This window comes from Lytechinus variegatus, chromosome 4 (assembly GCF_018143015.1).
Source record: "Lytechinus variegatus isolate NC3 chromosome 4, Lvar_3.0, whole genome shotgun sequence".
NCBI lineage: Eukaryota > Metazoa > Echinodermata > Echinoidea > Temnopleuroida > Toxopneustidae > Lytechinus > Lytechinus variegatus.
In genome coordinates, this window is record NC_054743.1 from 31031581 (window position 1) to 31054025 (window position 22445).

Below are 22445 nucleotides of genomic sequence, written 5' to 3' on the forward strand. Positions count from 1 at the left end.
CATTAAAAAAGTTTTTATTGGGTTTTCATAATTTTGTATAACGAATCACATATAATTAATAAAAGTAATTTAAAATATAACAGAATGAATAAGAAAAGAAAAAAGCAGCATACACATTATCATTACATTAGAAAAAGTACAGCTTATCAACAGATAATACTTGATAAACATGTAGTAAATCATTTTGATCAGAGGGCATATCAATACTCATGTGTCTTTGTTAGTATGAATTATGACAAAGTCAATAAAATTGAAAAAACATATATATGTATATAATTTAGGGGCACAAAGGTGTGTCGCTCCTCAGTTTCTCGCATTGGATGCTCTCTTAAATCACATCCTCCCAATTTGAGGAACCTCAAAATCATATTGGAGTTCAGTTAACTAATGAGCTCATTATGTGAATGAAACCGGTGCGCCACCAGAGAACTGGATCAAATTAAAACCAAATCGGATCCCTCACTTCACGCAGGGCTCCATATGTTCTCGTTCAGCCCACATTTCGCTAATGAAGTATACCAAAATGGGAGGGGGTTGGGAAAATATTCATTCGGTAATTCTAGCAATGTCAAAAGATGGGGCATGATACCCCACATGTTTATATATCTGTGCATCCACATCCACCTCTCTTGGAAGCATCTAGAAATCGCGCGAAGGCGGATCGCAATGACTTATAGAATGACAGCTGAGTATGCAAGCTACGGATTCCCGACATATCTCTAACGTGACTGCAAGGCAGACCAAACATAAACGAAAAGGCAGATCTATTCGCATAGATCTATTCACCAGCTAAAACGAAAAACTTGCTCAATAAACAAAAAAAAAGAATGTAATTTTTTAGCTCCATTTTCAATAGCTGTTCATGAAGAAAAAGTATCGAAGTGCAGCACCAATGATTATCAATTATTGATCTATTGATTTTACATACACATCATCCCCACACACCACCCTCACACACACCCTCATAGATACACACACACATATACATATTATAATATGTACACACACACACACACACACGTGCGTATCATCAACATTGCAGTTCATTTTCGTGAACACTGTCGGTAATCATGTAAAGCCAACCCATTATATAAGAACTATTATTTGATGTTTAAAGTTTATATCTTTCATAGCGTTTCAGTTTTACGTTTTTATGTGTGATATGATATGCAGATTTGGGTATAATAAACCTTAATTTCACTTTGGCCTACGACGACGGTACATAAATGCACCCATCACATATTAACGTTCTTTAAATAAAACCCACATTACTTGCGTCAGCGTGGTAATATTAGGTTAATAGAATGGGCTAAGAAACTCTCTTCAATTCTGTCTCTCGTTCCTGTCAGATGAGGGTAATATACCACGCACAAAGTACCCCCCCCCCCCATCCCAACTGCCCTTCCAGTCCCACCCTAAGCAAGGCCCAAATCTTGGCGACCTCAAATGGGGTTTGGAATGCTAGGCACGCGGTCAACATAACAGAGAACGCCATTTTTAGAAGTTGATCGACTGAGCAGCCAAGTCAAAACATGGAGGAGATCCATTTGTGTATGTTGTGGATCAATCTGGATGCTATTCCATTTTTATCGAAACACTGTCTCAAAATATATAGATAAAACAGCTTATCTAATGTTCTCTGGTGAAGTTATGTCAGAACAGCTTCAATCTAAAAAAACCCCGCAAAACAGTCTCAATAAGATTGACCAAACATCGATTTTTAAAAAACCTTTTTAGCGCAATAGTTCGGGCAATATGATATTACGAGCAGAATATAGTCTGTGGTATGAAATATTTATATGGTTTAATGATTCATTCTTGTCTTTTTCACTGCTCAATAGAACACCCCTGGAATTTACAAGTACCTTTACTTTCCAAACACCATTAGACTTCCAATGTCTTTGCATGATATTCTTGAGAATTTGGCGTCAAAAATCCACGTGATCTGCTATCATTCTGGAATGTAAAGAGTTCTACTGGAGATTCGAAAGAAAAAAAATTCTGCATCATCGCATTTATCAAGTTAAATTATGCATAAACTCTGCATTACAGTTTGGGCATTGCAAAAGTCTACTACTACAATTACATTTTTATCCTTACGTTTAGGAATTAATGCTTTATTCAATTGCCAATGTGTGAATGGAAGGAAACCATCAGCAAATTCAAAGCGAGGGAATATCTCTTATATGTCAGCGAGGTGGGGGTAAAATGGATAATAGGTTGAAGCAATGGAATATCTCATGCGATGTTTATTATGGTTTATCTGACACGTCTGTCTTGATTCGATCCCATGTCTACGTCACAATCAATTTGGCGTCGTGTAGTGTTACAAATGAAGGGAGTTTGATACAGCATACTTCATTCGGACCTCTGAACTTCATACCTTTGCACGATTTTGACAGGTAATTGCGCAGTCTGTACGGCGTTGCTATGTTTTGGCTCGAACCTGAGCTGTGTGCATGGGTGTGACAATCTCATATGCTATGGATACCATAAAGTGTCTACGTAGTAATTTTTTTTTATTGCTTCGTTAATCGAGTATGTAAATTATCAGGAAGCGGACAGATAAAACCTCTTATCCCTTCATTCTAAGGGTTATATTCATAAAGAAAAAACTTGAATTTGCCTGGCGTATCTTATTCTTATCACACGCAACCTTATTTAAGTAGGCATAGATTTGAATCAATCAACGTGCCTTACCCAAGAACTGAACTCTTGCATTTAATCTGAAAAAAAAATAATAACTTCTGTTGGACCACATAAAAATTTAAACAAAATGCCAGTTTTAAGCACTTATAAAAAAAATCAAATCATTAAAAAAATGCAAAAGGGTCGAGCATGCATCTGACATATTAAGCGATACAAGCTACATCTACTTGGCCCTAGTTCTCACCTCTCTCGATGCGGTATTTACGATTTCCACCGTTCCTTTACTGTTTTCACCCTTTTCCTCCGTTTTTTACTTTCCTCTTTTGAGATACAAATCCTTCAAACATCTATGTATTAAAAAAATCACGATTCCATGGAAAGAGTATGATCAGTATGGCACAATCATACCGTGGTAATCATTTATCAATTTATATTTTTAAAAATTTGTAAATTGTATTCGGGGACCAATACAGATTACCATGACTGTTAGCGAGTATTAGCCTTATGCAAAATTATTCTTTAAAACGCGAAACAAAGACATGGTTGACAACACTCTTAATGATATATATCATCAGGCAATTGAAAGGGGGAGCCGGATGTGCCTAACGTGTGAAAGTATTGCTAATTAAACGAAATTCGTCTGGACGAGCATACAGGCACGTAACGATTACTCCGCGTTGGAATGCCTGTCACCATTCGAGCCTCCCGTAGATGGGGTTATCGACTGCGCTACGACGTTCAATGGGTACCTTATATAGTCATCAGTCGGGCTGGGTCGGATGGTAAGATGAGAGGTGTAGACGGGTGGGAGTATTAAGGGTTACGGTCGGCCTGTCGAGGTTTGTCTCGTATTAAAGCGGAACAGCTACATTAGAATACCATGGCAAAGTGAATAAATACACTTTTTGAAGAATGATCTTTCGTTCAGGAATCCCATCATTGGCTACGGGAATCCGGTTAGTGGCTCCGGATCATTCTGATTAGATGTTGGTGGAAATGTTGGAAATGTCACAGTCACACACAGGCCTGTGCCCCGTCTTACTAGGAGTTACGATTGAGCCAATTAATCGTAACTCTATGGAAATTCACCAGTGTCATATTCTTTTCTAATCGAAATTTGCAAAATGTCCTTTGTAAAACAAAAGAGAACACACCAAATTTTTAATATCTAGATTAAAAAAAAAAAATATGCATTTTATATGTTGACTTTGCTGGCTTTCGATAGTTGCGATTGATCGGATCAAAGGATATATCAGTTGCATTTCAGCTTTTAAAAGATCACTCATTACACAATAATATTGCTATATCCGAATCTTTTGAGATTACCATCCATCTGAAACCTTAACAAAATGCAAAGGAAAACCTCAAAGAAGGCATTTCTGATTTCATCATACATCAACCCATCCTATTCCCATGTTCCTGTGTCACTTCGATTTTCCCTATTTTACGTCAAAGATTCGGACAAGCGATTTCGGTCTTACGCGTTTTTCAAGCTGGATGTCGCCCTTCTAATTTAGTGGTCTATGGTTATTAAGATGATACAAAGTAACTGGAATCAAATTTTTAATATTTAATTTTTTTCTGAAATATATTTCAATGACTCGATTGAAATGTAGATTATAATGTAATGCCGTTCTTTTCCTTTTTCTTTTGTTGTTCTGTTCAGATCGAGTCAAAACGTGATCCCGAGCTCGAACGTCAGTGCATCGAATTCATTGTCCACCACACAGGCGAGACAGTCAACACCTTTGATGACCTAAAGAACGGAGTCATCCTCTGCAAGTAAGTCTTTGAATCATGGGTGGAGATTCCAGTGGCTCCCCCCCCCCCCCCTGCAGAAGCCCATATTTCAAAAGGCACTGGCGTACAAACTGGGAGCTTGGGAATCCTAGTCCCCTAATAGTCCGCACTCTACACATCCAAGAAAAAAATAAAAGGAAAAAGAATGGACGAGAAAAAAGTAGAATACGACATTCGAATAAAGTGTCGTAATCCCCTGTAACAAAAGTATAATTTCATTTTATTGAGGCCACAAATTTTGCTGGCTTGCTTTTCTTTCTCATGATTTTTTAGACACTTCTTTACGCCATGTCGTGCCCGTCAAAATTAATGTTTGGTTAATTAAACCTCTTGATGGGTCGTTCTCCTCCATCAGAAGGACCGACAATCTCACGAAATTTCCACCCATGCCTGAACAGAAAAGTAAAACCGCCAGTAAGTCTAACAAACACACAAAAAACCCGAACATTTTGAAGTCTTATCCTTTTTCAAACCATAGAAATTCTTGAAAATAATTGGCTCCATAATACATCAAGATCTAAATGCTTTGATGCTTTAAATGCATGGGAGACTATTGGGCTTTTATTTTTCGAAATGAGCATGCAATTGTTCTCTTTACTTGCTTGACGAGATAAGCTGAAAATCTAATAGTAATGAACAAAATAATATCAAAATGCCATTGATGTCGACTCGTAATGGTACCTATTGCAAAGGTGTTTCGCTCCTAGGTTTCTTTAGATTCCTGATAATTCGGTCAATGCAAGGTATGAATGTATATTGTCATTCTCAAGAAAAAGTCACGATTCATGATCATCACGTCTCAATCATCTTGCAGTCTACGGCCCCACATCCTCACAAGAGATCACCAGATCTAAAAGACAACTCACATTTTCAAGCCAAAGTCAGTGTGTCACAGGACATAAAACACATTTGTTGTGCAATGGCCAATCATCCATGTTATTGTTCAAGCAAAATCATACATACACAATGCAAGATGTAGCAGAGTATGAATGTAAATTTAATGATTTTGTTACGGATGCTAGTATTACGGATGTTAACCGTTATTACGTTTGTATTATCCCTAGCCTCCCAGTAATATGTCGTGCATCCATCCATCCGTGTTACTCGAAAACACACACACAGAAATCGTGCAATATTGCGGGGCTAGGGGCCAAAAGATGGTTGAGACATTGGATTGTGATGATTTTAAAGAACGACCCAGTAATAAGAATCCACTGAGCTGTATTTACACTTGTTTTTATTATGTGCACTTAACTGCTTAATAAGGTACAACTACATGATGCTATATTATCATCTCTGCTTATTTCTTTTCATTCTAATTTTATTGTTCTAAAAAGAATTCAAAGACTGTTTCAATAACTTTCATAATACAATCGTTTTTTATGTGTCTACATCAACTCTGTATTCATTTATCCATCAGTCGAATGAGTTACCTACATTATCGAAATCTCATACCAATCATTTTACATTTCAGAGATTCATTCACTCTACATTATTGATATGGGCCGTTGCTTTGTTTGAATGAATTAAGATTGCACTGCTTTGTGGAATGTCAAAAATAACAATGATTTTTTTTAATTGTTTTTCTTTCTTTAACAAAACGTCGATGCCTATTCATGCCTTTTATGAGCATGATTCTATTTTTTAGATTTCTGTTTGTTACTGAATAAGTGATTTGACACTTACAAAAAAACGATCAGCCCTAAAACATTTTTGGTTACTGTTGCATCTGTGTGACAGTGGAAAAACATTGTTTTCCTTTTCGCTTCCAACTATCAATTTACCATTGAAACAATTTTTTATTTTCAAATCAGGATTTTTTTTCCTCACTTCATTTTTATCATAGAATTTTACACTTAGACCCGATCATTTTCATTACGTTTGGATGTTGCTCGACACCGATGAACTGCATTGAAGAATGTGTTTTATGGCCTCGAATTCAAGCAACCTTCTCTGTTTCCTCATAACTCAGTGATTAATTCTGTTTTGTTGTGTTTTGACATTTTGCATTATTTGAGCTTGAACTTCTTTATTTTCATATTTTCCGTTTTCCCTGCATGTCGGGAATTCAAACGATCACTTCTATAGGTTGATAAACTCATTAAAACCCGGCGCAGTAAAGAAAGTAGAGAACGCAACAAAAAATACATTCGCAAAGGTAAGTTGAAGAACAATAACTGCATGTGAAAACTACGTCGTTTCCAATGACGTAAAATGTATATAGTCGAGCTAGCGTGTATTATTGTATTTCATTTATAAGTTGCACGTGTTGGTACTTAAACAGTAATTGTCGTCTTGCTTGGCGATGGTGGCTGAAATGTCGCTTTGATGGTAGAAGCCCAGAAACTAACAACTAGCTGCATGCTTTAACGAAACAGATCGAAATGATCTTTTCGAAAGTCTTCCCGATGGACCTTTACCCGTTAATCAGTTTGCGAAACGTAGATTTAGTGTCTAACAATATTACCCCAACTAACATATCCCTAGTATCAAACACACAGATCCATGTAATGGTAGATTTAGAACATGCTCACGCACACTTTAGTAAACTATCAAATATACAGCTCCTCAAGTACAAACATTTCATGTTACGGATATTAACCCATCTCTACGTAAGTTCCCGTAGACATATTAAAGACAGCTTATGTTGCATGATCTAGGAGGTCAACAAGAATCCGGTCAACAAATATTACCCTTATTCCGTCTGTCACTGCTCCGCTCCATATCCACTTATGTATTTCGTCTTAGGTAGTTAATAAAGAGTCCCACCATTTTTACCACCAAATTTCGGATAAAATTACAACGACTGGAGAAAGTGAAACCAGACCGTGCCAACCAAATTAGGTCATATATATTTATTTGACACCGAATGGATGCCGAATGTTTCTGAATTTGGTTTGGTTTATATTCGAGCAGAAATGTAAGTTATTGACACGCCCAAGAACATGCTCGATGGAAATTTCATATCATTTTGTAAATCAAAGTATCAAATCCAACCTTGTCCACCTAATGGATAACAGAAATCATTTTTTTAATTGTAACCTCATCTTGTTAGCCGAATTTACAAAAGGACGATATCAAATCCTGGCCAGATATTTTTTTTTGAACTCCCGTTGTTCTGGATTCTGTTGACCCCCTGTAGCCGTGACCTCCATCAACCCTCCAAGTATCTTTAGTGTTGAATTTGTCATCCCTATATATATTATATGTGCATTTCTATCAGGCTTGTTAACAAATTCTGTGAAGGCGCTGTGAGGAAGGCCGAGACATCTACAGCTGTCTTCAAGCAGGTAGGTTCAATTACAGTCCTGTGTCCGTTTTGCTTGAGCTATATTGGAGTTTTCCTACGGGGACGCAGAACGCTTTCAAGAACATAGAAAATGTATTGTCAATGCTCTTTATGACAAAGAGCAACCAAGAAGTCTTCGTCGAAAATTGGTGTATCAAAACAGCATTTCTTTCCTGGACAAATGACATTGTGCATTTTTTCGCCAGCTCCGCAACTTAGGATAGAACTGTTGTTCGGGTTCACCTTATTTCGACGAAGGCCTTCAATTAACATGATTAAGGTGGAAATAACCGGTTTAAGAACGAAGAAAACAAGAAGATGACTGTATTTCTTCATGGCGTCATGGTGTTATGTCGAAAGGACAAAATGTTTTCAATGCCTAGTCAATTGCATAATTGTATCCACTAAACATCTGTTCTTTTAGTTGAATAACTTATTATGAAGGCCCCTTTCTAGTTTTTTTCAATTAGATTTCGACCGTTGTTGCACCACAATTTGTCACCCCAGCACAAATTGTCACCTAACTTAGGCGACAATTTGTGGAGGGGACACCACAAACCATCGCCCACTTCACTTATAACTTACCTACTTGTCTCCATGAACACACACTGATGGTGATATCTCACGTTGGAGATGGACTTTGGACTGCTTTTGAAAGGTTTAGAGATGATTTTGAAACTTGTCGCAGAGACGTCTTCTGAGGCCCCACGACGTTTCATTAGTCTCGGGAATCTCAAAGCGCCTCAAATTAGTCCCAAATTCGTCTCAGAGACGTCTCCAAGACTTGTTTCCTGTCACGAATTCGTTTCCGTCGCAAAGACGTTTGCAGTATTTTTTCCGTCGCGAAGACATCTTTGAGACGGATTTGCGACTACTTTCAGCAGCTTAAGTTTACCGGCCCCCTGTGGCTAGCCCCCGTAATGTCCTTTTCGTCTCATATCACATTTTCTGATTCCATTTTGTCTATAACCAGTCGGCGTAACTACCTTCTGGTCCATGTAGCACTTCGCCTATTCCGGGGACTATTCACATTTCGTCCATTGCCCACTTCGTTTACCGTCCACTTGTTCTACTTGGTCACTGTCAGTCTTAATATTCATTTGTGCATTACAAGGAAATGTAATTAGACCACTTGGCTAATAGACCAATTGGTCAGTAGACCAAATGATAATTACACCAAGTTGATATTAGATCAAATTATTAGTACACCAAATGGGTTAAGCTCATGTTTTATTAGACAAACGGAGAATTAGTCCAACAACTGTTGTTAGACCAAGTGGATAAAAACCAAATTTCCACGAGCTCTGCTGCTGTTCTCTTCCTTAGGTAAATTGCCAGTTGGTCTAAACCCAATTTGACTAATGGCCGTTGAGTTTCATCCTATACATGGTCTAACTCCATTTAGTCTACGACCAGTTTTCCTTTTGGTCTAATTGCCATTTTTCTTATTTACAATTCCGTCTTATTTCCATCTAGTCTAATTTCCATTTGGTCTAATGTCTCATTCGTCTAACACCACTTGGTCAATTCATGTAACAGACTGGAAATATTTATATGAGATTTAGACGAAAACGCGATAAGACCATTTGGCTATTCGACGACTCGGCAATTACCGAGTGGTCATGAGACCAAGCATAAATTCGACCAAGTCCTCTACATTAGACCAAACTGTTATTAGAGCACGTGGGTTTAGCTGATATGGTAGACGATCAGAGAGTTTGACCTGCTACTGCTAGACCAAGTGGATAATAATGATGATGATAATAATAATAATACAGACACACACTCACGTACCCTTTCACACACACCCACACGCACGTTTAACCAACACCACCTTACCACAAACAACGACACGCACCAGGACGCACAAACATTACACACCAGACTAATGGTTGAAGACAATTTGCCTAATGGGTGTCAAACTGTGTGGTTCTAGATTTCTTTTTGCCGACACAAATATAAAGAAATAATTATAGGGCTTGTATAACGCACGTATCCACCTTACTAGGTACCCCGGCAAAGCTAGTCTACTGATTTGTTTCACGCAGCTTTTTGAGGAATTATTTCTTGCCGGTAACCATTTACCTCACCTGGGTTGAGTGTAGCACAATTGGGATACATTTCTTGCTGAAAGAAAACAGGCCATGGCTTGTCATTGAACCCGCGTCCTTTAGATTGAAAGACGAGAATCTTAACGACTAGACCACGACGCCCCAAAACATACTTAAACATTGAGACCGGCACGTGCAGCACAAATTTTCATGAGACGACACTTTGCAGTGATTTGTGCAGAGGTGACAATTTGTGGTGTCAGTTTTTGCACAAATGGTCGCGGGGTGACAATTTGTGGTGCAACAACCGTTAAAAACGATGTTTATAACTCTTAAAAGCATGATTTAAGAGTTGTAGTGATACATGCTAGGGGGTGCATCGGCTTAGGATTTGGATTAGATTTTGACTTAAGAATTTGAAATAAAGAATTAGCTTCAGAGGGCCAAATTAATTGCAAAGGAGTATAGTAACAAAATATTGACAAAGTGGTTTATTTCTTCCTTTTTTCCGTTCAGAGGGCAAACCTCGAATCCTTTATCCAAGGATGCAAGACATTTGGACTAAAGGACCAAGAAGTCTTCCAAGTCAACGACCTTTTCGAGAACAAGAACATCCCACAGTTCACACAGTGCATTGTCGCTCTTGGTCGCTATGTAAGTAGCCTTAAAGATAAGGAAAAGAATTATCATCCCGAAAATATCTTTAAAGTATTGCTAACCTGGGATATCCCACTTTGCATGTTACAAAACCTGGCTAAGTCCTAACTTGTATCATTAAAAGAACGCAGTGATCTTACGCTTCACTTGTAGTTCGTTTGTGCAAGAATCGCCACCTCTTTGAGCGATGATTTCTTTCAAGATATCTTCCACTCATGCCGTTTCTTACATTTCCCCTACGGTGGCCATACAGCCATACAGCCGTTTTTGATATATTTTTACCGGCTACATAATTGTGTGGTTTGAATGAAAATAATTAAAACTGCTTTTTTTTTCAACTTCCCGTACGACCACCGTAGGGGAACTGTGACTGCAGCATGAGTGGCAGATATCTTCAAAGAAATCATCATTTCTTTAATTCTTGAGACGTTTACGTGGATTATTGAGATGGTTTATTTAGCTACTTGAGCACTGAACACGAGACATCAAATTTCAACAATGCAGCAATTGATTTCAACCAATAATTCCGAGAATTACAAAGGCCTCGGAGCAGACAGGTTTTCCTCCGAAGTATGAAAGAGAATTTTGAGCAGGAACTGTTAAGTTTTACGAATGATTTCCCCTCTATCCTCTTATCTCGACTCCCAGGCCCAAGGCATACCTGGCTACGACGGCCCCATCCTAGGACCCAAACAATCCGAGGAGAACCAACGTGAATTCACACAAGAACAGATGGACGCTGGCAAGCACATGATCGGACTTCAAATGGGACAGAACAAGGGTGCCTCACAAGCTGGTGGTGACTTCGGCAGGCCACGACAGATCCATTCAGAGTTCAAATAAACGGCTTACTACGTCACTAGCGCGTGACCTCGTAAAGATATCAACTTGGCGTCGACCAGCATCCGCGGGAACATAGCGAAAGACATCCGGAGTCTTCCAGTTTTCACTTCTTTCAAAATTTGCGAACGTAGTTACCGCTTTTTGTTAATGACGATATTAAGGAATCTATCCCGATTTTTTTTATTTATGGCAATTCTAGAATTGTTCATTATTTTATTCTCTGAATAAAAGTTGGAAAAATATGTCGACGCTATTAGCAACTGGTCAGACTATAATTGAGGCAATAATAGAACTTTAGGGAAAACAGATCGTTGTAAAGCTATTATTTTCCAAGCCATTAAAAACATTTGCATAAGGGAATTTGGAAAATGGATTAAATAAGTATCACTCTGAAAATGAAAATAAGAAAGCTTTTATAATTGATTTGTATTTATTTCATCGCATATTATGACGAAATGGCAACGTCAAAGTTATTTGTATGAAAAGAAGTATTTATGTAATTTTTTCATAATGTCTTTGCTTTTGTTCGGGGCTAATCGCACTCCGGTACTGTATTGCATGAGTTAATTTGAAAATTAATAACTTTTTTTCTGTAATGTTGAAAATATTGATGGATATACTTATTTCAGTCGTAGAATAGTACGTATTTGTTCTTAGCTTTTTTTACAAAAAAAATGACAGTGCTTGTGGTTATACATGCTTTTGATGAAAGATTACTAACAAGGGCTTTGGTGCGATAAAAAAAATAAACGATTTGGTAAATGAAAAGAAGCGGAAAAGAATTCGGAGCATGTATGCTGGAACCTGGAGTGTAACGGTTACAGAAGAAAGCCATTATTTATTATTTGAAATATTACTGTATCAAATACGTGTTCTGTCTCTCCGTCAGTGAATTATTTCACAAAATGTTATAATGCTGGTATGTTAATATCAATCAAGCAATTTAGTCTTGCATAATATGTTTTTCTTTTATACAAGCTCAGATGGAGGTGTCGAGACCTGGTTGACTTCCAGCATTTGCAGGTCACATGATCAGTATGTTTATGTTTATAGATTGTAAATGACGTTATCGGATGAAAACCCAATAAACACATCACTGTGATAAATTATTGTGCCCCTAATATTGATGCAAACTCTGTTGTATTTCTTTGTCCTGACAGAAGAGCTGATTTTGAGAGGATTTTATTTAATTTATCATCATCATGACACTTTCGTTGATTTGAGTTGGGTTGATTTAGAAGCAGAAATGAACTTTTAATATATATACCCTAAGTTTAGTCGAGTTGATAGCAATTTTAGAAATTTGAAGAAATACTTATTACCATAATGACTTTGAAAATATTCTCATCACATTGTTTTCTTTATTTTGATTATGCCGAATACAAAATAATAGTAAGAAGAATAACAATAAATCAAAACAGAAAATGAATACGAGCTGCAAGAAATGAACGTTGCACCCTTTTAGGGCGATATATCAAGACAACACTTTGACTTTCATATTTCTGCTGAGATAAAAAGCTTTCATGACAATCATTATTAGCCTATATGATAATGAACGTGCAGAATACCGAAATTATGTTTATAGACGTTTAGGATTTTTTTTAAGTTGTACGTACGTCATGTTCTCAAAACTAATCATCGATAAACGTTATAAGTACGTATAGTTTTGGTGAATAGATCGGGTTCTTAATATCCATTGATTCCATCAAATTTGTATTTATATATATGTATGTATATATATATATATATATATATATATATATATATATATTTATACTTATACTTGATTTGACATACTAGACACATAAAGCGCATGTGTCTGGAAAGAAAAAGAACAACCAAGCCTTAAGAAAAAAAGGTAAACTTAAATAACATTGAGCACTAGATGTGCAGAGATTTGTTTTATGTAAGGAATTTTTTCATACTAACCCAAACTAATAATTGGTGTGAATAATTCCTTTCGATTGTACTTCAGGGTATATACACCGCGTATTCTCCTAAATGTTTAACCTTGAAAAACTATCGAAATCATATTTCTAAATTTGAAACAGATATTTTACTGTTGATAGATTTCTTTTAATGTCTTCTCTATCAGAGCGTGTATTTCACTTTGTCTAAGTGTCAAAAATGGCTATTCCTCAAATTGAAGGAAATGAACACAATAAAACCAGCAGTCTGAATTCCTAGTCTGAATTGAGTAATCCCAATTTTATAAATAGCCCCGTGCATCTTATTAATCTTTTAGTTTTTTTGTACAGATAACGAATTCAAATTGAAACCAAAAAATATTTTAAAAGTTAACATTAAAAGTACATTTTACTAAATCTTGTGAACCCTCTCAGTTGGAAAATCTTTTCCAACTGCTTTTGCTGCTTTTCTGTTGATTTAGCCTTTCACTGGAGAGTGCATTCAGATAATACTTTTGTGTGACATGTCAGTCAAAACCACATATAAGAGGCAAACCCAGAAATCACAGAAAATATTGTTTAAATTCTATGTTTCCGTCAATATCAGCACGACGTATTTTCAGATATGCATTTCCGTACCAATTATTAAAATGGAAACTAAAAATATGTAATTTGAAAAAAGTGAAGATTATAAATCCCTCCTTTTGAATGATTACATACAAACAATACAATATAATCATAACTCCTTCTACATGAGATGACGTCATAGAATCCCGGCCGATTGAGGCTTTTGGATTGAAGTGTTTCAAAAGCAAATTTAAAAATCAATGAATCTGTGTAGTTTTTTAGCTTTTAGTTGATGTATGATTCGTCAAGCTTTATGTTTGCTTCCGATAAGGTCTTTATTGAGGGATTTTCACGGATTATGATTGAAAACCTGGGAGAAAGCAGAATAAAGGAAACAAAAAAAAATCAACAAAACCATCTTGCTCATGCACTCGAGGAAAATCTAAATCGATTATGGTACTCGATTCATAATGTTGCTTTTATAGACCAGTTCGTAGTTACTTCATGGGCAATTTTGGTCAAATGACCTTTCATTTCTTTCATCATGATAAGCAGATTTCAAAGCAAGATATTACGTAAGCTTGCCTTACATAGCAGGATGAAGAAATTGAATAGACCAGGTGAATAGAATAGCACACCAATGAAGGTATTTGTTGCATTCCTACTTTGAATGCATATCTTAGCATGTTGCACAATGTACTTCACAACCTGTGAAATACCAGTCGTACGTGGAAGCATCGTTGTTTTTGTGGATGTAAATGAAAACGACAATTCAAAAGATCATATGAATAATCAAGACATCAAAGTTGGTGCTTATCTCATTAGATTTTAAAGCACCATGTCACTTTAGTACAAATGACCTTCTTCTGATCATGCGTAGAATCGATCGTTTGATCATGCGCAGAAAGGAACTACGAACTGGCTTATTGTGCACACTTCTTTCACTTTTGCGCAAAACCATTTCGACAGAAAATAGGGGCCAGAGTCAGATCAGCAATCAGCATGGGTAGGATTTGCCTTTATCGGCATCATCTGACAAAGTAGCTCTATCAATTGCAAGTCTCCTACATATTTATGAATATGATTTCGATATAGTTTACAAAAAAATAGTAACAGTGTAAAAGGAGGAAGAATGGAGAGGGGGAGACAGAAATGAAGAGAGAAAGCACGCTTTTGTGCTTCGGTATGTAACTATCAATATGATAAACAGATTCCGGGAACGTCGAAGGCACACTCTTAAAAATGTTGGGCAACAGACCGTCCACCCAACTCTGGGTAGTTTTCAACCAATAATGTGTGCTTTTGGTAAAAACAATACTGGTTAAAAACTAGCCTGAGCTGGATTTTTTATTACCAATTGTTTTGTGGACAATATGTTGCCCAACATTTTTCGGAGTGTAAGGAAATACACTTCAAATGACATTGAATGATTGTACGAATGAAGTGATGATGATTTTATAATCATGGCCTTTTATTTCTGCATGGTCTTACTCTTCAATTACCGTGAAACTCTGAAAATGAAATAAATGAAATGAAAATGAAATGAAACAGTTCCTGTGTCGAGCATGAATTACATACCATCAAGCATCGTGCTCACGGTAATCACAGAAAGAACCAACGCTTCATTGACCATCTCACATTCATGAATAAAAAGTTATTTAATTTCTTTTTGGAAAAAAAATTGGAAAGAACCCAATCAACACGATCAAAGAGCTGTCACGTTTAAATGTTGCATGATTATTTATTTTCATGATTCTCAAATATATTCCCAAATGCAGGAAATATCATTCTGTCGAATTCTGATATGATTCTCATTTTGTAGTAATCATAACCAATGCTCGAATCGGCAATAGGTTAAAATGCATTTTTATGGGCCTGGCTTATGAAAGGAATTATCTTTAGTGTTGATTCAGATAATCATTAAAGGAGCAGAATCAAACCGCGTTCAGAAAACATGTCCCCACCAGGCCCGCAGCTAGAATAGTCCCCACCATAATTGTTCAGTACAATGTAGCACATCCGCATTTTTCAACGCAACTTTTGCGATGGCGCTGGTCTGGTGGTGATAACAGCAGCAAAATAGCTCGGGCATGGCGCCGGCTATTTTAGTCTGGACCATTCATAAACTAAAAAATTTAAGACTTGGCCCGGCGAGTTTCTGAAAGTGGTATCATTTGTCACATCTACGCCGTATCAGTCAGGGCTTGGCTGGTGGTGTAGAGTCAATCTCGGGCAGTATAAATGACAGGCTCAAATCATCCTCATTCCAAAAATGCTTTCCTTTAGAAAGCAATTTTTGAGGCCAAACATTTCTGAAATGCTGTTGCCAAGGAACGATAAAATAAACGTCTTTACGTAAATAGATATTTCATATTGCATTCAATTCAGTTAACAAAATTATTACTGCAATTGCGGCGAAGAACATCCATTCGATATCATTGAAGTAGTTTTCTTCAGATTCATTCCAAATTTTTCACGACACATCTTGGGGTGGGCTCTTATCTCCTCTGAAATATTGAAAGGAATGTAATTACTGGTCGACGATAGATGAGAGTAGATATGGGTATTCCTTCGAGATAATCATCAATTACATAGTTTGTATCAGTGATTCATTTTAAGGAACGGCTATAAGATGAATACGAACGAAACAATGAATGGGAAATAAACATGATGCAAAAGGAGGATTATAATAAATGAGAAAGCGCCAATTTTCAGCATTTATGTAGAAGTTCAACCAGGTTCGAGGTATTACATGGTTATACAGTTAATGTACACAATTATAATATCACAGATTTCTGATCATTTTAATGGAGAGGCTACAGGCCCAAAGTATATTTTTGTCGTATAAAATAAGTATAACTATATCAAACTTTTTGATCATCTTAAGTTAATCTTAAGTTAATAGATAAAGTTTTATACATTGGTCTGGTAAAGGTAAGGTAAATGCTGACCCCCCCCGGCCCCTGATGTTTAAAGTATTCTTTTTTTTAAATTTTCATAAACTATTATCTGATAAAAAGCTTTAATTCACACGACGTATCGTTTTAATCATGATTGATATTTTATTGTAAATCAGATTCAGTCGACCTATCAAAAGACTTACTTTTAGGAGTTCATTAAAACATAATAAATGATTTATTCTATTTTACAAGGTTTCCAAATTTTATCATCGGAGTTATTGGGTTAGATTGAAAAAAATGTACGCATAAATACGAAGATTCAATTTAAGGGGGTCATTTACCTGCGTACCATTATACCAGCTACCGTTTTTCATATCATTATCATCATCTTTATCATCATTCACGTGGCGGTTGGCATGAACGCGATCTATGGATACTTGTTGACTAGTTTATGTGCAATGCATTCACCCTAGTCACGTGACCACGGCGAAGATGCCACGGCTACCACTGAAGGGTAATTATCACACTTATTACCCAAGACGATAGTGTTTTTAAACCACTACACTGACCATTATTCATTCTCATTTATCAACATCCATCAAGGGCGTTCTCCTCACTCGGTTCGTAAGTCCATCTTTCTTTCATTTCATGTATTCATTTGTTTGAATTTTTCATTTTTAAAGTTCTTTCTCATGCATATAATCATCAGCAATATTATACATACATATATTTTACAATTACCACGGGAGATTGTTTGATAGGAACATCGTATGACCACTTGACAATTAATCTTTAGATGAATTACGTTTGATGCACACAGTCACGTTCGCCTATTATTTCAATTAATTCATTTTTCATAAATTGTTTTTTCAATAACATATTGATGTACTTGACATTTTATCAAATTGTTCGCGTTTTAGGGGTTCAAATGCAAGAAGGTGACAAGGTCTAAGAACGTTGATAGATTTGCAATGTCTAAAAGTCAGCGAATAATGTTTATTATTTACGAATGAATCATCACTTTCTTTTTCAGATTGGTCAACAAATTCTGTGACGGGGCGGTGAAGAAGATCGATACCTCAAGTGCCGTTTTCAAGCAGGTTCGTCGCTCTTTTTAAAACCTAGCGATTTGAAAATACTTCAAATCACATAAATACACGAAAATTGAAAAAACAAAACAAATAAAGTGAATTTTGATACAGTTTATGTGCTTTGATTACGTCGACTACATAAGATTTTAGGTACGAAAGATTTTAGGAACATAAGGTTTTAGGTACACTCTGCACCCGATGGATTTAGTTAGTAATGCTTTGTGCTTGCTGATATCAACTTAACTGAAACCAGGTAATTTACGCCAAGTATTCTAATGTAAAGAAAAATAACGCTATTAATATGTAGTTGAAAAAAAAATAATTGCATGCCTCATGAAAATAAAACACGTTTGGTGATAAGTTTCCACGAGATGCAATGATCTACCATTTAATAATTTGAAAAAAAGAAAATCCTTTATCTTTTTATATCTACGTCGAAACACATTTGTTTTCAATGCTGTACATTAACAGTTTAACCCTAACTCTCTCGGGGGGGGGGGGGGGATAATGGCCCCCTCGACAGTTTTCGCGATATATCTGCTCCCCAACTTTTTTGACCTCGCCGCTCACTGACTATTTACTTTCAAGTCTCACGCAAATTTTGAGACCATATTTGTGACACCCGGGTATGCCGTTAAGACATTTAATACGCAACATTATGTAAGTGCATGTCAGAACCAAAATTGCTCTTAAACGTGATTTCATGTATAAATCCAATGCAAATTGTGTATTTAGCCAAAATTCATAAATGTATCATTATTTCTACTTTTACTGATTGAACTTAATTTGGCCTTGTTTATGATCTGAATTGAGTCTGGAACGATTGCCATTGGAAAAACAATAAAAACAAAAAGTAAAATACATAAGAAATTAAAAAAAACGATAAAATACATAAGAAATCGGTCTTTCTCACCAAAAAACAGTATTCTCGGAGCTTCATATAGTGAATCAGAGCAAAAAGTATGATTTCATGAATAAATTAGCATAACTAATTTATACAAAATAAAAATATATGAATTCAGTGAAATTTACCAATGCAACTGCATAGATTACGTCATTCACTTCCATCATTCAAATTTTCGTTGTGATCGCACAATCTGCGGCCGAGCTCTTAAGGGGGGGGGGGGGGGCATCTGGGAATGACAAGAATCATAATACCCCGGGAGATTCAGGGTTAACACATCTTTGAAGACATGACAGTCATTAGACATGTCTTCAAATCATGCTTGTGGAAAGTGTTCGAACGAAGGCCTTCTTTAAACTGCGCTCGTAATCAAACCAACAGACAACCAGTCTGATCTTTGTTTTTCCTCCTTTTTCACATCACATCATCCATTTTCTATTTTTCCTACCTGTCTACTGCCCACCTGGTGTAACTGATGAACTCCTACAAATCTTGACACATCCTGGACTCATCTGATACATGGCCGACACCTATCCAATCGTTGTCTGCTTGTGTGGATCTATCCTGTACTAACGCCATATTCTCTTTGGAATATTCTCTGGTAAACCTTCAATTATGCCCGCATCCATTCTTCGCTTCCTTTGGCACGGCGGGACATTGGGACTCCATCCAACCCGGTCTTGGTCATCATAAACAGAGAGCAAACCTTGAAGCCTTTATCCAAGGATGCAAGGTATTCGGACTAAAGGACCAAGAAGTCTTCCAAGTCAACGATCTTTTCGAGTCAAAGAACATCCCACAGTTCACACAGTGCATTGTCGCTCTTGGTCGATATGTAAGTGGATAATGAAAAAAGCTCCAATCACATGTTAATTATATTAAAATATTCAAGAAGATTCTGATCTGACCGATGCAATAGACTGTCATCATGGTTATGGGGGGTAATAGAAGAAGGCGTCACCCCCCAAAAAAAAGCACTCCATTTAGATAAGAGTATCCTATCAAAATGTGAAAAGCGGACGCATACCCCCTTACAATCTATTCATAGAATGCACCATTATACCTCGGTCACATTTGCTCTACGTCGGCCGTACGGCGAGTCGAAATCAGCCGTTTAAACATTATTGTACCGGCTACAGAAAGTTGGTTTGAATAAAAATGAATAAAGCGGCTGTTTTCGACTCGCCGTATGTATATTAGGGCCGCCGGAGAGCGAATGTGACCGAGGTATTACTGATCAATTGACTGGTCCTGTAGTGCCTTGCAATAAATACATGACCTTATTAGCTGTTGTAAGCGGTCTAAATACATGCTTTTCTATTCAAGCGGTATTTGTAATCAGTGAGGTTCAATGATTGGAATCCTGTCTTCACTAATTCAGTGTCGCTATGTCACGTAGTCCCTGTGCAGGTTCAAGAGGTTTGAACAAATTAATTGATCACCATACGCTCAAATATTGTATCTCAGAACTAGCTAATTTTGTTAAACAAGTTTCCTTCATTCAAATCACTGTGTTAAAAAAGCCCGATCTACCCATTAAAAACAACGTTAAAGTATCATTCAGACGATGACAATTATTTGTTAGAAACATACTGCGTGAATTTTATAGACCTATTCAGTTTGGTTATTGTCTTTTATGGTAATTTCTAATTGGTGACTTCAAGTATACATGTACCTAACAACCTCCCTTGCCCATCGCATAACCAATTGGAGGTGCTATTCTTCTTTTAAACCCCTCAGTTATATGTCCGCTGTAAGTAACAGTTATTTAAGTAGGATTCATCTTTGCCAGAAGCTCCATTTATAGGAAACCCTCATTTTCATAAAATATTGTTATTTGTAGTGTGATTTATTGGAATTAATAGTCACTGGGATTCTTGGTTACTATCCAACGAAAATTTTAAAAATGTGATAGAATTCCGAGAAATTGTGGGAAAACTGCAGGACGTTTAATTTTTGTTCGCAATACTTCTTTTTTATTTCGTTTATAATTTTTCATTCTTACATATACTCTTTCCTTTCTGCCCTCCACCCTCCAAAGGCCCAATCCCAGCCCGGCTATGACGGCCCCATCCTAGGACCCAAACACTCCGAAGGAAACGTCAGGGAGTTCTCCCAAGATCAGCTGGATGCTGGCAAGCACATGATTGGTCTTCAAATGGGTTCCAACAAGGGTGCCTCTCAGGCTGGTGGAGACTTCGGCAGGCCCCGCCAGATCCACTCAGACTTCAAATAAATCAGTTATCCCCCATCACCATCAACACAACCACTACGTCCCACGCCATTGCACTCACAGACCATTCTGGAAGCAGGATAGAGAATAAAAATATGAAGATCAGCTGATATAGAAAGATCAAGGGATAGGGTAGGAAATGCCGGATGCCGAATAAGTATTGTAAATTCAAATTCAGACTTATTTGTTGTGAATTCATGAATTCATCAGGGACAATGCTGCTTCTTTCAAAAATTGGAAGAGGCGCCATTTCAACTCTGATGAGTTATCGAATACTTTTCCAACTTTTCCAAAAAAGTCAATCCTGTACTATTTTCTAGTGACATCCAAATAAAACCCTTCCTTTCTTATCATGCTTATACTGTCCTTAGCAATATTTTCCCAAACACAATCATTCTACCAAAATTATAATTATGTTGTTGTATGCATGTATTCATATCCCTAATGAAAAAAAAACTTTACTTAGTATCATTCAGATACATAACAAAACTGAATGCTTTTATTATTCATGTCTTATGTCACGAACACGCAGGAACATTTTCTTTATCATCCATTGGAAGTAAAAATGCGAATGCGAACATGGCTCATGTATCTTATTGCATGAAATGTAACCTTATGTATTATCAAGAATATCGTTTTAATTTTGTATATGTTAGCGTTGAATATTTCAAAGCAGATTTGTTAGAAAAGTTATACTTGTGTGAGGCAATGAATAGTAATTAGAATGTGATTTAATTTCTATATATCATAATTATATTTCATTCAAGGATCGTTAGGCTTTTTCATGAAGTCTACAAAGGATAATACTTTTACAATCATGCTTATGTGATCACTACGGAAAAATAATCCAGATTACCTAAAAATGTTTTTGCATCTATAAAATGGTATTAAAAAACATTTGCCATTTGCATTAAACAGTTTTTCTTTACAATTTACGAAATGAGTTGGTTCTTTCTTGAAAATTGATTTTTTTTTAAAGTTTTCAAATACATATTTAAATCATTGTTAACTTTATATAATAATCGGGAGAAAAGAATTGTAATTAACGAAGAAGATGACACGATGTTCTATTCAATGTATACATAATAAATTGTTCATACGGAAATAAAAGCCGCAGCACACAATCCCAAGTTAATCAATCTGGACTTTTGTATATTTTGTTAATTTTGATTACTGCAATAATTTAATTCTTATTATTTTAAATATGATAATGATCTTAGATGACACATATTCACTTGGTCTACTTCTCATATGGTCTAATATCACGTGGGCTAAATATATTTGGTCTACAACCGATCGGTCCTACTGCTGTCTGATCTACAATACATTTGCAGTAATTACCAATTGGTCTAATTTACCCTTCGTCTGGTACCTATTTTATTTCAGTTTCTCACATGAAAACAAAAATCATAAGCAGTTCTATAGAGTAACGTGATTAACTGATGAGAGACCGATAGTTTACGAATGGAAGTAGCCTAAATGGGAATTAGACGAAACTGTAAATAGACTAGGTGGCAAATGTGTATTAGACAAACTGGTGGTGCAGAATGGTGA

The 22445-nt window shown here is 36.4% G+C and overlaps 1 protein-coding gene across 7 annotated transcripts in view; it reads left to right on the forward strand.

Moving 5' to 3' along the window:
• Nucleotides 1-22015, forward strand: part of LOC121413829 (myophilin-like) — a 43592-nt gene extending 21577 nt beyond the window's left edge. For 5 of the 7 annotated variants that reach the window (XM_041606791.1, XM_041606798.1, XM_041606796.1 and 2 more), the window contains exons 2-5: nucleotides 4316-4431; nucleotides 6538-6607; nucleotides 10306-10443; nucleotides 11095-12410. In XM_041606791.1, coding sequence (XP_041462725.1) covers nucleotides 4316-4431; nucleotides 6538-6607; nucleotides 10306-10443; nucleotides 11095-11289 — 519 coding nt within the window. In that variant the 3' untranslated portion in view covers nucleotides 11290-12410. Of the gene's footprint in view, nucleotides 1-4315; nucleotides 4432-6537; nucleotides 6608-7672; nucleotides 7740-10305; nucleotides 10444-11094; nucleotides 12411-17696; nucleotides 17764-19355; nucleotides 19494-20699 lie in introns of those variants that run through there. The other 2 variants (XM_041606793.1, XM_041606792.1) reach the window with 2 other exon arrangements.
• Nucleotides 22016-22445: the final 430 nt, after the last annotated feature.